Here is a 14,039-nt window from a genome sequence, read left to right as displayed (position 1 = left end):
CGTTTGGCAGGCCAGTTCTTAGAGGAACCAAGCTTTAGCTAAAAAGTGAATATAGAAACAAAAAGCAAAGACAGTAGAAAGAGTGAACGGCAAATTATAAAGAGCTAATATACCATATGAAATCCAGTTGGATATAAATATATTACAATGTTTCCCTCTTTTTAATGTCTCATAAAAGTCAATGAAATCAAAGTGAGTTTCACAACTGCTCTAAATTACTGGATAGTTACATTTAAGTAATTTAGAGCTTTTCCAAAAGCTCTAAAAATTCTTTCATTAGAGATTATTAAAAGATGACTGAGTAGAAAGGGATAAAACTCTCGGGTATATTTTTTACCTTAAAATTGTTTCGTATTTCATATACTGAAGACACAGATAAAAAACAGCAATTTGGGATTTATGACCTAAATTTGAATCACAGTTTCAATTAATTAATTGGATGAGGAAGGCAGTTTTGTTTTTCATGAGACTTCATTTTCTGCAACCATGAAATAAATGATGACAAAAGCAAACAGAAGGTTTAGAGTGTCAGAGTAAAATATAAGTATATCATATGCCTTTAGAGCAGATGCTCTACAAGCATTTTCAAATAATTAATCTGTGAATAGGTAGTGTCTCCATTTTGCCAATGAGGAAAGGGACATCCAGAGATGTTTAAGTTACCCAAGGTCACACAAGTGGCAAATGGGAGAGCCAGGATTTGAAACCAGCTCTAAGTGACCATGAAAACAAGGTCCTCGATACTTAGGTTCATATAAGTTCAATAAATTGGGTAAGCTCCCACTGCTAGACTACAGGGATATGTTTTATAATATTAAATCCTCTGTGACATTCGGAAAGTCATCTAATTTTTCTGAGCCTCAGTTTCCTCATCTGCAAAATGACATGAGGAGTAAGTAAAGCACAGTGCCTGGTACCTAAAGAACAATCAACAAATATTTGTTTTTGAAAACTCAATATTCTTAAAGCACTTTCAGAGTAATCTTGAGAAGACAGGAATTATTACTTCCATTTTGCAGATGGGTACATACTGATACCAAGATCATAAAAGGTAAGAGGGGCATATTCAATAACAGACCATGGTATTTACTGCTGTGATGAAACTGTGTTCAGTTTCCATTCAAAAGGACTAATTTGCCTTGAAGTCATGAAGTTAAAATCGGCTATTATGGAGAAAATATCCAATTTCATTAATAAAGATAAATTTGGAAAGTCTATGGAATATTTTAATAATTATGAGAAACATTCATCTTTGGAGGGTGGTTTTAAAGAAATATTTCTTCAAAGCTCAGGCAATAAATAAATAAACTATCTCGAGATCTTCTAGGTCCATGATTCAACAAAATGAACAGCTAAGTGATACAAACCTCTTGTATAAAGAAGCCCACACACATTACATACTTGTAAACTACTGAGAAAACTCGACTGATGTTGACAATGCGAGTGGATGTCCAACAAACTCAATAGTCAAGTCACCCTACAGTGACTGGAGCTCTAGGGAAGACCTCTCACTTCCATAAGAACCGAAAGGCCATCACTCTCTTCTGAGGAACTGTCTGCAGCTTTTCTTTAAAGAACTAAATGGTTATATGCATATGTGTGCAATTAAGAGGTAGCCTTGGTTTCTATTTTAGAGTGTATGATGCAACTTGCCAGAGGTCTAACATTAAGTAAAACTATAAGTTCATGACTGGGGATAAAGCTACACAATGGTACCATTCAAGATAAAATCAGTGACCCCATTTAGGTAGTGAAGGCCACAGTCTACAGTCCCTTTCAATATTGGACACTAGGGGCTTTGGCGTAGTATGCCCAAGGCATTCTCTGATCAAAAAATGCAGTTACCCTGACAACAAGTAACTGCAGGGATTCTGCATTCTAATCTGACATGACTATGAATTTAAAGTTCAGCCAGCCCTGCTGGTTAGCTCTAGCACAGGCAGATGTTGGCCGGAGCATCAAGGATTCTTTGAGACGTTTCTTCCTCAGGGAAAAGTATACGAACAGGAGAATTATCAGCAATGAGTAAGTTATGTAACTTCTCTAGGCTTCAGTTTCCTAAAATGAGGATAATACTACTACCTACTTTCCTAGAGTTTTTTTATGAGGATGGATGCCTCACAGAATGTACAGTGTTCTCAGTAAATGTTGTCTTTCATCTCGTTTTATGTTGGCGCTGAAGCACATAGACAGGGAGGTTGCCTCCTGGTCATCCTCACCACACCTGGATCCTTACCTAAGATCCATCTGGTTGTACTTTCCCCCAAATGATTCTTTCCATACAGCATGGGACTGTGCCCAAAACTTTACTGCTCTCTCCCTTCTTTTTGCCTCAGCTGCCCGTACTTTGTAGTTTGACACCATGTTCGCTTGCCGGCTCTGGGGTTTCTCTGTTATGCATGTGTGCATCTCTTCTCCTCATCTAGACTGGAACGTCATTGGGGCGAAAGGTTATGTCTTATATTGCCTTGTATCTGACAAAAGACAGAGAATTTTCTGAAGTGGACACTCACTAGACACTCATTGATTCTTCTTTGCGATTTAGAGGATAGTATGAAGGTATATTTCTAGCTGATTAAGCATATTGTGTATTAAGTACACGTCTGATTTCTGAAACATATCACAAAGTGGCTCTCCTACATTCTCAGGACTTCTCACGCTAAGCTAAAAGGCTGAAAGGCTCTAGCACTTATGTATTCAATAACAGTTATTTACATGGTCTGACCATCAGTCAATATTTAAGATTCCACATAGAGCAATTCAGTGGGATTTCAGTGATGAAAAGATGTCTCTTTGTTGGTAATGGAATGCATTCAAAAGTCAGTAAGGTGGTCTTCCGTATACAGTTCCTAAAATGGATCCGTTACATTATAAGCATTAATGTATAGAGTTAACTTCAAGGTGTACATTTCCCTAGAACATAAGTCTTTTTTCCTTCCTAGGAGAAAGTATCCCATATATCTGAATTAGTTCATGTTGAAATTTTATAATGAATGTCAGCTGTGGCTCCAGGAAACAGCTGGTGTTTTCGCCTCTCCACTTGCACAAAAAATGTGCAATGCATCAGGAATAAACTATCTCCAAACCATAAATTGCTTAAATCTTCATGTGCAGACAACTAACAGTGCGTTTCAATAGTAGATGTTTGATGCGTGTTCAATTTTTACAACATTTGTTGAATAAAACAGTATATTACTATGAAGATATGCACCGATGCTATGTAATATGAATAGCATTTTACTAGGTGCTATAAAATATAATTTAAGTATGGTCTCCTGGGAAATTTTAATACATATAAAACAGTGATTCTCAACCACAGAGTTCATATCAAGATCACTTAAGGAACTTTTCCAAATGACAGCAACAACTACCACTAACGTAAGGGCCTGGACTTCATCCTAAAGATTCTATCCACATGGTTCTAATGTGTACCCTAGGTTAGGAGTCAAGAAAAATATAATTATTCAATGAAGCAACAGCCATAACTTTTTTGATATGTGAATGTAATATTCTTCTTCATAAAACAGATATATTTTTAAACTCTTAGGTATAATCTGAATTTTTGATGTAGAAATACATTCATTTTAAATGCACTGAGAGGCTTGATATTTTAAAGAACACAACTGTGCAGCCTTATAAACTTGAATAGTAAATAACTGATTTATTTAAACTAAGTTTCTACCACATATATACTTTTCTCTACTAATTACTAAAAGCTCCATTCATAACAACTATAAAAAATTTCAGTGTTGCATTAAAAAGGAAATAATGGATGTCATCCTGTTTTGAAAAGTATAGAATTTTTTACATTGAAAATAGACATCAAAATAAAATTGGCATGTTATATCCCATGAGAACACACACACACACACACAAATTATCTTCATTCCTTTTATAATTTTTAGTATAACTTTTTATTACAGTTTATTTTATAAATTGTATGAATGTGTCGATTTATTTTATACACTTCCAGTTTTATCAATTTCAATATTTCACTAAAGGCATAGAATTTTAAGCGTTAAAGATCACTTAGAACAACCTCTTGGTTATACAGATTTGTAGTCTTTGGACTGTGTTTTTAACATGAATTCAATCTCTTGAGAAGCACTGTGGTGCAGCCACATGAGTGATCACCTGACCAATGGTTACTGCAGGATTAGAACCCACACTCAGTCTGGTTCTTAGGCCACTCGGAGATATCAACACTTCAAGACCTCTCTCCAACAACATGGCTCTTCTCGTTTTTAGGGTACTTTTCTCTAGGCACTTTGCCATACATTTAACTTCCAAATGGAGATGTTAGTATTTTTTCTCACATTGCCAGTGAAGGGCAATAAAATAGGTCGTTGCCATTATTTTCACTTAACTCCAAAGAGGACTGTAACTCAGCTTATAGAGAAGGCTACGGGCTTGTTTCCAATGATCCTTATGCTACAAGACATGCCCAATCAGATTAGCAAGCTACCTTCTTTCCACTGAAGTTCCTGTCTCCCTAACATCATCTCTGAGATCTAACGTTCCGTGCCCTTTGGTATCCATATGCCTAATCTTTCACCTAATCAGCCTAAATCGAATTGTGTCTAAATGACTTCCTAAATCACAAATGAAACTTTATAGGTGTCATCTCTTGTTCGTGAGCATTTCCAATCCCCAAGAGTGAAAACAGTAGGCCTCTGTGTACTCAAATGCCATCCAACCAGGTCTAAGTCAGTTCCCAGGATCTTTATACTGATATTTCTGGAAGGTTCCAGTGGGATCTGCTCATGTAGCCCTCTGTCTATGCACTGATGCTATAGGACATAAAAGTAGCCTGGGTACTGAGTAACTTATTCACATTATGTTTCCTTGATATATATCACCTAGAAAAATCCTAAGTCCTGGGCTAGTAGTACTGTAGAGAGAAAGACCCACTAGTTTTGCTATGAAGATCTGTGTTCAGATCTTCGCTCTGCTTCACAGAATTTGTGCAATGTTAAGCAAGTTACTTATGCCTGTCATGCCTCACTGCGTTCATCTGGAAAGTGGTGGTAATTCAACTTACCTCAAGGGAGGCTGTGAAAAATTCAACAAGATAATGTATTTAAAGTAGCAAAAACATAGGTAAGTATTTTGCTTACATACTTAGCTTTATGTAAGTAAAAGTCATTCGTATCTTAGTATTACCACACTTCTCAATCCTATAGTGCCATCAACATCTAGAATCCAACCTAAACATCTTAGTACTCTTTCAATAGAAGTGCTGTTAATTATTTACCAATTTTTATAGCCAATAATTATCAACAGATGGGCTAATGCTTTTCAATTTTGTCATCCAACCTTTTGAACTACTTAAAAAAAAATAGATGTACTAGATTGGGGGCAGAGTTGGGTGGTAGAAGAGCAACAAAGAATAACAACTATCTTTTAATGTCGGCTGAAGATTACTTAAGGCCATAGAGTGGAAGGCTAATGGGTGACCTAAGAATGTGAAAGAATATTTCCCAGAGGTTAGTCACCAGCTGGTTTTTATCCTTACTTAGCCAGAACAGGAGGAAATTAGCTTAAATTTCCTTCGGTTTAGAATAATGGAAACAAGCTATGAAATCTAATTCCCAGGGAATCTTTTCGTCAAAATAAAATAGAGACTTACTGCCTACCGTGGTTTCAGTGCGGTCCTGACTTTAAGTATGAGAAAATACTAGATGAATTTATAGTCATCCATCTCTATAATCCCCATCAAGAGAAGAAAACAAGCAATTATGAGCCGATTATGCAACAGGTGTCTTCACTTGTAACCATTTCATCTTCACTGGAAATTGTTTTTCCTACCTCACAAGGGAAGATGCACACTGAGAGTTTAGTTTGCCCAGGGTCATTGAGCTAATGAAAAGCAGAGTTAGAACACAACCCCTACCTGTCTCTAGAGTCCATCCTGTGCACTGTGCCAACCTATAAGCCTTCCTCACCCTGGCACTTTTGATTCTATCCTTATTTTAAAAGGACATTATTCCCAAGATTTAGAGTTATTTAGTTGTTTGTCTGTTTATTTAGAGTTATTTTATTTGGATTATATCCAAGATTTAGAGGTACCTGAAAACCAATGTAAATTGGGAATATAGCTAGTACTTATTGAGCTATCTAATATATGCCAAACATATAAGAACTCTACAGATATTATCTCATTTGATAATGACAGTTACCATTTGAGACGAGTACTATTATTATCCCCATTTACAGATGGAAACCTAAGCCTCAGAATGTATGCTAAGAGAGCCTATGACCGAGGGACTAAAGAAGGAGACTTTTAACTTCAAGAAGGAGGGCTTTTAACTTTAAGGGAGGCAGTGGGGTCCTAAGCACTGTCACCCTGGCATGCCCAGGGATAGTGAGAATGAAGTGTATCAGGAAGTCACACCACAGGGCATCCAAACCCCAGCACAGATTTCACTTTTAGTTTTCAGCAGGTCGTAGATATTTAGAAGTAAAAAAGAGCCAATTGAAATCATCTGCTCCAATCCATTTATCTTACAGACAAGGAATTTGAGGATCATGGTGAGGTTAAGCACTTTCTCTAGGGTCAGAAAGCTAATTAGAGACAGAGTTAGCAATAAATCACTTCCATGAAAAGACATGCTTTCAAAGTGAATTCAATTACCTCCACTTTCAAGTGGCTATTAAGAACACCCATGTAGCTCGGCAATCTCCAATGTTTCCGTGAAGTCAGTATAACCCACGAGGATCTAGAAAGAACTTGGCAGCACTGAACAATCTAAGTCAGCAATTTTTTAAATGTGCTAATTTGAGTCAACTCATTATTGCTAGGGGCGGTGCTCTTACCAACTTCTCTTCTGTTCAAAGTTATAGTTTTAGCCACAGTAAATGCCCAAGTAATTTTGTCTCTTCTCTGGTAGATAAAAGCTGTACAACATTTCAGATATTCTTAGATATACTTGGACATAAGGGTAAAATTATTTTGGTATTTACAAATTTTGGATGACAAATTCCCAAAGAAGAAGATTCTTATATTTTTACAGCATGATTTTTTTCTAGAAGGTCAAAAATCATCTGTTTTGTCAATCAGTGATGAAATCCACAGGTGCCAGTGGTCATGCATTGGTATTAAGAATTTAATAACCACATATAGTGTTGCAAAGTATTTAAAAGGAATGGAAAGTATTTGTACGTGAAGCATACTTTGAAAGCTAATTTCTTTCAACATACTAAACAGATCTATCTGAAGAGCTAAAGTTTGCCTTTAGGAAATATGGTTGAATTAGGAAAAGATAAAAGGGAAACATCAGGAAACCCAAAAAAGTACTATAGAGTTGGACTGAAAATGGGTGAAAATACAAACAACTGTTCAGTCAACAGTCAATAACAAACACCTACTAGTCTGCCACAGAGTAAAGTGAAACACACAATGAAAGAATGAGAACTAAAGCATGGAGTCTGTGAAAATGCATCGTGATGACAAACCAAAATGCTATTTCCATCAGGGGGCAAAAGATCACATGAACGAAAATATATTTTGAAATATCATTTCAGGGAAAAAAGGAAGATACACTGACTGAGAAGAGATCATTCTAATAGTTGTCAAATCATGTAGTTTGACACTGAGAATTTCCAAGTTTTACTAAATTTAATCCTGAAGTCTTACACATTTTCAGAAATAGAAACCCACTATCACACTTGACGTTTCAGAATGTGCTAATGCTAAATTTCTCCAGTTGACGGCATCTTTCTATTTCAAAAAGAAGAAGGAATGAAGATAATAGGGAAACTGGATGGCAGTGTTCATTTAATTTAGTATATAAAGTCAAAGTTTCATGCCGTGTGTCTAGCATAGGAAAATCAATTTTTGAGTGACTATTTCATGGCTATACAGTACTCTGGCTTCAAGGACATTTCATGGTTACTCGGTGTCAATTGTGCTTAGATTTTCTTATCCTAGGAAACATTCCCCAAATTAAATCACTCAGATTTATGAATGCCAGCAATGGAAAAGAACAGCGGCATCTAATTTCATGGCAAGAAAGATGTTCTGTCCACAAGTATAAAGCACAGCATTTCACTTCTTGTGTAGATTGCTGAAGAGGAGAATGATGAGTGTTTTTTCCACTCAACTTCACGTTTCTCCTGAGCAGAGAGTTCTCAAGGTGGCCTTCCTAAATGAAATGAGCAACAATCTCTGTTTTATTTGGAACTCTGACTGTGTAGAAAGGGTTGGCTGTTTTGGAATCCCTCAGAAACCCAGAAGCCTAACAAGATGTTTAACAGATTAGCAACTGTGTATCAGTAGTGATCAACAGAATTTTATTTAGTTACTTTATTTAACAAACACTATGTGCCAGGTCCTGTTCTAAATTACAGATATTAAATGCTTTTGATTCATTTAATGGTCATAACAACCTTATTAGGTGAGAACTATTATACCCATTTTTCCAGATGAGGAAACCGAAGTACAGGACAGTAAATTCTTTGCCCATGATCACACAACTAGTCAAAGTAATCCTCTCTTAAAACTCAGCAATAGTCAACCTTCTAGCATGATGTTTGTCCTTTTCTGGGCCTTCACACAAAAATAGTAGTTTTCAGTGAAAAGTCATTCAGAGAGCAAAACTGAAAATAAATGGACTGATAAGAGTAGTTGAATTTATTAAGACTCTTCTGTGTTAGATACTGTACTAAGAGCTAATAAAATTTTTTTTAAACCTGCTATTTAATCTTTAGTCTAAACAATCCCATCAGGAAAGTATCATTCCCATGTAAAACTGAGTTGTACGTGATTAATAACTTTCTCGCCGTTCAGTGACTAGTAGAAAGAAGGAATTCAACCCTGGCCCAACAAAGCCTGGAACCCGCCCTACTGCCTCCCTATTAGGGAGTCATCTCTTTTAAGCGGAGATGACTAAGGATGGTGATTCAACCTGGTTGTTTTTCTTTTTCCTCCTCTTTAACATAATAAGCCATCAACAACTATTTATTAAACTGATTAAGACACATCCGATTTAAACAGATGAATTAGAAGTTTAGTTCATCTGTGGGGAAAATCCCCTGACGCTGAAAGCACCTCAAGAAAAATAAAAAGTGTGTTAAACCAACTGACAGCCCCAGCTTCTAGCAGAGTATATCCAAGCGTTACTGTAAGTTGGGATAATGATAGTATATTGACTAAAGGGAGTGGAAAGAATCACTTTCGCTAAAAATTTTAAATTTGGGGTAATATCACATATTTGGCAAAGCTCAAATAGGGTCATGCTTAAATATGAGGAGATGGGCTGGAGGGTAGGTCTCAAGAGGGACTCACAGAGATGATCTCATGTGAGAAGTGTGGTTTTAATATAATTTACCAAGAATTTTCTTTTTCACAATCTCCATATCTGTCATCTGACAACATCAACATTTTCAGGTCATAATTTTAGACATTTTTTGCAAGCATCAAAATACAAATCAATAGGGCTTCCCTGGTGGCGCAGTGGTTGAGAGTCTGCCTGCCGATGCGGAGGACGCGGGTTCGTGGCCCGGTCCGGGAGGATCCCACATGCCGCGGAGCGGCTGGGCCCGTGGGCCATGGCCGCTGGGCCTGCGCGTCCGGAGCCTGTGCTCCGCAACGGGAGAGGCCGCAACAGTGAGAGGCCCGTGTACCGCAAAAAAAAAAAAAAAAAAAAATACAAATCAATAAACTGGAGTCACAAGTAAATTGGAACGACCAATAATTTATATCATAATCCCACCTTTCCTATGGATAAAATTATTTATCTTTGTTATAATTTTAGAAATTATTTACCTTATTATTTTGTACTTTAGTAGTAAATCATTTTTATCATTATATGATTAAAATTTAAGCTGTAATTAGTATTTTGAATTTTAGTCATTTCTATTAAATGTATTCACTGATCAAATCACCGATATATTTTATTTATCTGCTTAGTTTTACAGTTATTACAACTACTAAATGTATACTAGGCAATACTATCAATGTTTAAACTTCAATTATAAACATTTGCTTTGAAATAGAGTCCAGAGAATACAACTGATTTCTCATAATACTAGTGTAATCAATATGTTCTTAAAACTCATTGCAAATGACACACAACATAATACGATATAAAAGCAATGTTCTTTTTTCTGAGAAAGCACTTTTTGTTTGTATCAGAGAAGGACTGAGGCTTTTTCATGCAGCCAATGTGTGGGATATAAAATAAGGAATAAGGAGAAGCACTTAGCCAATGGATTTTTGAAATACAGGAGTCTTTGGTTCTATGAAAAGAAGATACACTTTTCCTAAATTCTTAGAAATCATCTCTGCTAAGGAAAAGAGAATGGAAATTAGATAACTTCTTAAGGTAAATTAGAAATCTATGAATTCTACTTTAAATATTTATTAAAATTTTGTTGTAAACTGCAAATTAAAACCGTTTTTGAAAGACTATCTCAAAATTTATACAACCTAAATATTTTCAATTTATTTTCCCAATAGAGCTCTCTCTTGTTTTTGTGTTTGTTGTTTTTTGTATATTATCCTATTTGAGTTCATTTGCGACTTAAATGTTTCATAATACTTAATGACTTAAAATATTTTAGGGATTACCAACAAGCTCAGGAATCTGGTCTATAAGCGGTATTCATGAGTAATAAGAGTTTAAAATTTTAGCTACCAACCCTCTGCCCGGAAACAACGAAAGTCTGTATAAGCCTTGCTCTCCAACCTGCCGCCCCTCCCTCAAATCCCCTCTTGTTCAGGGTAAAGAATTTTTGTCATCTTACAGATCTCCAACCACTGCAAAAAAACCCAAAGCAAAACAAAACAAAAAAAACTGCTCCAAAGCCTTTCCAGTCACTGAGATCCCTCTTGATACCTATGAAGACAGCAATGTGAACCCGAAAGTACTTAATTCAAAGCACACCCTTAGATAATAGATGCACACATATCTGAGTTTTACTATGATATGCTTGTGACGGGAAAGCTAGCTAAGACTTCTTGGATGAGGTACTAAGCAAATACCCTACATAGAGGGTCAGAACATATACTGCCATCCCTTAAGTGTAGACAACTGTTTTTATTTCATTCAACTTAATTATTAGCATTAATAAAAACAAGAATAAAAATGCATTCATGTAAGTGGTTGAGGACTTTACATCCTGTCAATTAACATTTGCTGAAAAATGAATCAAGGACCTGGTTTGTGAAACATTTGCTTAACCTATAGTTTTACATTTGACCCTTAAGCCAGGTTCCAGTTAAATTTACTGCAAATGACACATAGTAATGTATGACACACAGTATGTATAAATATACCATTCTCTTTTCTGAGAAAGACTTTTCATTAGTTTAAGGGAAGGACTCAGGCACTATACTAAGTATGTAAGAATAGAATTTGCATTCCCCTTTCACACGCAAGAAATAGAAACTAACATTGCATAGAGGTCACACTGTTGGTAAGTCTTCTGATTGTAAAAATAACCTACAAATATTTAGGACTACTTATTAATTCAATAAACATTTCCTCAACCTACCCCTCTTGCTTCTCTAAGTAGTTATGAATCATTCTGTAAACAAAAGGCAGATCTGTGCCACTGGAGAAATACATTAGAAATTAACAAATTTAAATCACTTTATAGAATGTGCTCAGTGTTTCCATCTTTGCCAGAATGGTTTGAGGTTGGTAGGAAAAGTGGGACGAATAACCCTCTTTTACAGATGAGGAAATGGGGCCTGCAGCGCTACCCCAGAGTGACTTATCTGAGACCACACAGTTAAAGAGCCAACTTGCTATTTGAACCCTCATATTTCCCTCTAGATTTCAGAATCTAGAAGTTTCTCCCTTTCTCACGTCCACACTACTTCATTACATAGTCTGGGGGAGGACAAAAAGTCGGCAATGTCTGGCCTTCTGAATGTCTGCAGTATTTTGTGTGCACTATTTAATTCTATCTTATTCTTTCTTGTGTCTTGGTCACGTCTCCTACAATCTCACTGTAGGTTCTTTGAAAGCATGAAACATGTATTCAGCCTCCGTGGAACTGCCCAAACAATTCCTAGCACAGAGCCAAGGACTTGTAAATTTTTAAAAATACTTGTTCAGTCACTAACTAGACGCAAAAGTTTTGGGAGACCTATCCCTAGAGGAGGTGGGAGGGAATTAGATGCCACCGGCAAATTAGGCTTTATTTATTCCCCATTCTGTGTTTTACAACTCTGTAGAAATTCACTACAATTTTCTTGTTTTCCTGTTTTCAAAAGCATACTGTAACAGTTATTTTTATGACAATATCCAGTATTTTCAATGAAGCAGATACTCTCAAACAATATTGGGGAATGTGAACGTCCCAGATAGAATTTATTGATACATAAATATATGATTTTAAATTGCAATTCCAATCATTCCAAATGTTGAATTGTTGCCTACGAAATAACCAGAGGTGTACAAATGCATCCCAAAACTTTAACCTTTAAACATATAAAATTAGGAGACAAAACACAAAATACTAGCTACAATCCGAGTTTCTCACTAAATTCAGTGACTTTTAGGACAGTGTGTGGGTCAGATAAGCCAGTTCCTTGTTCTCTAGGTAACTTATAAATAACTGAAAATCACTTCTATAAATTTGATATTATTTTCGTTTTAAGAACAACAATTTCTCCTCTGTTCATACGAACTAAGTTTAGCCTGTGAGTAAGTCACATACCTTTACTACATGATGCTTTTCCTGGAGCGTAGGAATCTTAAACATTTGGCACCAATATGTTGTACCTTTGTTTGGGATGGGGACCTGTCTTCAAAAAAAAGGAGAGGGGGACAAAAGTCACATTCTCTTGACATTCTATTAAAAACAATAAAACAATAAAACATTTTCAATAAACCCACCCCTAGAACCATAAAAACCTGAAAAAATACTTACGTCCTGATTTACCAGGTCAAAGTATGGTACGGCTGTAGACAACACATTGGTTTTCTCAGGATTCAATAACCGCAGACTCTTGGTACCACGACTGGATTCGTGGTACTTAGGACCCGCTTCTCCCACATCTTCGTGGTGGTAGGCCCAGATCACCCTCACCGTGCTGTCCTGGTGATCAGACAGGGGCATGATTATGTCTCATGAGAGCACTTTCCTTACCATTGAATTGAGTTTAAAGAACTCTATTCAAAGCAGGATACAGAAGCTCAAAAAAGAGAATAATGACATTTGGAGTTATCAATATGGTCTCTCACATGAACTGTGTAAATCTGATTAAGTCATTAACAATCCAAATAGATGAGTTCCTTTTTGGAAGAAATCATCTCCCCCATGCAAGATTATGTGTTCCAAAACAGAATGAAGGACAACTGATTTAGTAGTTATGCTTTCATGCTTACGGCAACGGTAAATCATTGTCACGCTAAACCTCCAAACTATCAAACTAGTAGTTACCGAGCAAATACTCTTGTTAAGCAGCAGGGGTTTGGGAAAATTACAACCTATGCGATGGAACATTTTAGGGAAAACAAATAAATAAAATGAAAATTAAAATGACTTCCCAGGTCAGGATTTTTATTTTCACAATAGATTTTTCCCAGACACTAGCCCACTCACATGTATGTATTTACAGAAAGTGGAAATACAGCAGGAACTTCTGATTTTAGGTTTGTTTATTATCCTAGAATCTATCTATGGTCATTTTATGAATCCTGGGAATTTCCTAGGGACTGGGGTATCCCAACTAGGGAAAGCACTGTCAAGTGAAATCGGTTTCCATTTAGTAAATGAGAGATTGCCCAAAGGGCAGTGGGGCAGTGGGGAGGGTTTGCTGGGGTATAAACAGTTCAGTGCCCCCACAGATAAAGATGACTTTGCCAGATCTTTGTAATAAGAACTCTGAAAATAAACAATAAAACAAAAGCTATTTATTTTAAAAGCTATATTCTTTCTTAAGTCAAACAACTATAATTGTTACTCCAATTAAAGTATAATTGCACTGTATATTACATAAAAAAGTGGCCCATGTCTTTGCATGTGTTTTTTTTCTTCCTCTTTTACCCTTTATGCTGAATGTTAATCAAATTTGCTTCAGATTT

General features: G+C 36.2%; 1 protein-coding gene across 1 annotated transcript in view; it reads right to left on the bottom strand.

The window, feature by feature from the left end:
* Positions 1–14,039, bottom strand: part of MOXD1 (monooxygenase DBH like 1) — an 84,673-nt gene that overhangs the window by 44,893 nt on the left and 25,741 nt on the right. Inside the window, exons 3-4 of the mRNA XM_067702068.1 lie at positions 12,883–13,050; positions 12,670–12,753 (exon numbers count right to left, since the gene is read on the bottom strand). Of these exons, the coding sequence (XP_067558169.1) occupies positions 12,670–12,753; positions 12,883–13,050 (252 nt within the window). The remainder of the gene's footprint in view (positions 1–12,669; positions 12,754–12,882; positions 13,051–14,039) is intronic.

The sequence above is a fragment of the Pseudorca crassidens genome, chromosome 13 (assembly GCF_039906515.1).
Source record: "Pseudorca crassidens isolate mPseCra1 chromosome 13, mPseCra1.hap1, whole genome shotgun sequence".
NCBI lineage: Eukaryota > Metazoa > Chordata > Mammalia > Artiodactyla > Delphinidae > Pseudorca > Pseudorca crassidens.
The sequence above is the reverse complement of the archived record's forward strand: the minus strand, read 5'-3'. Positions and strand labels throughout refer to the sequence as shown.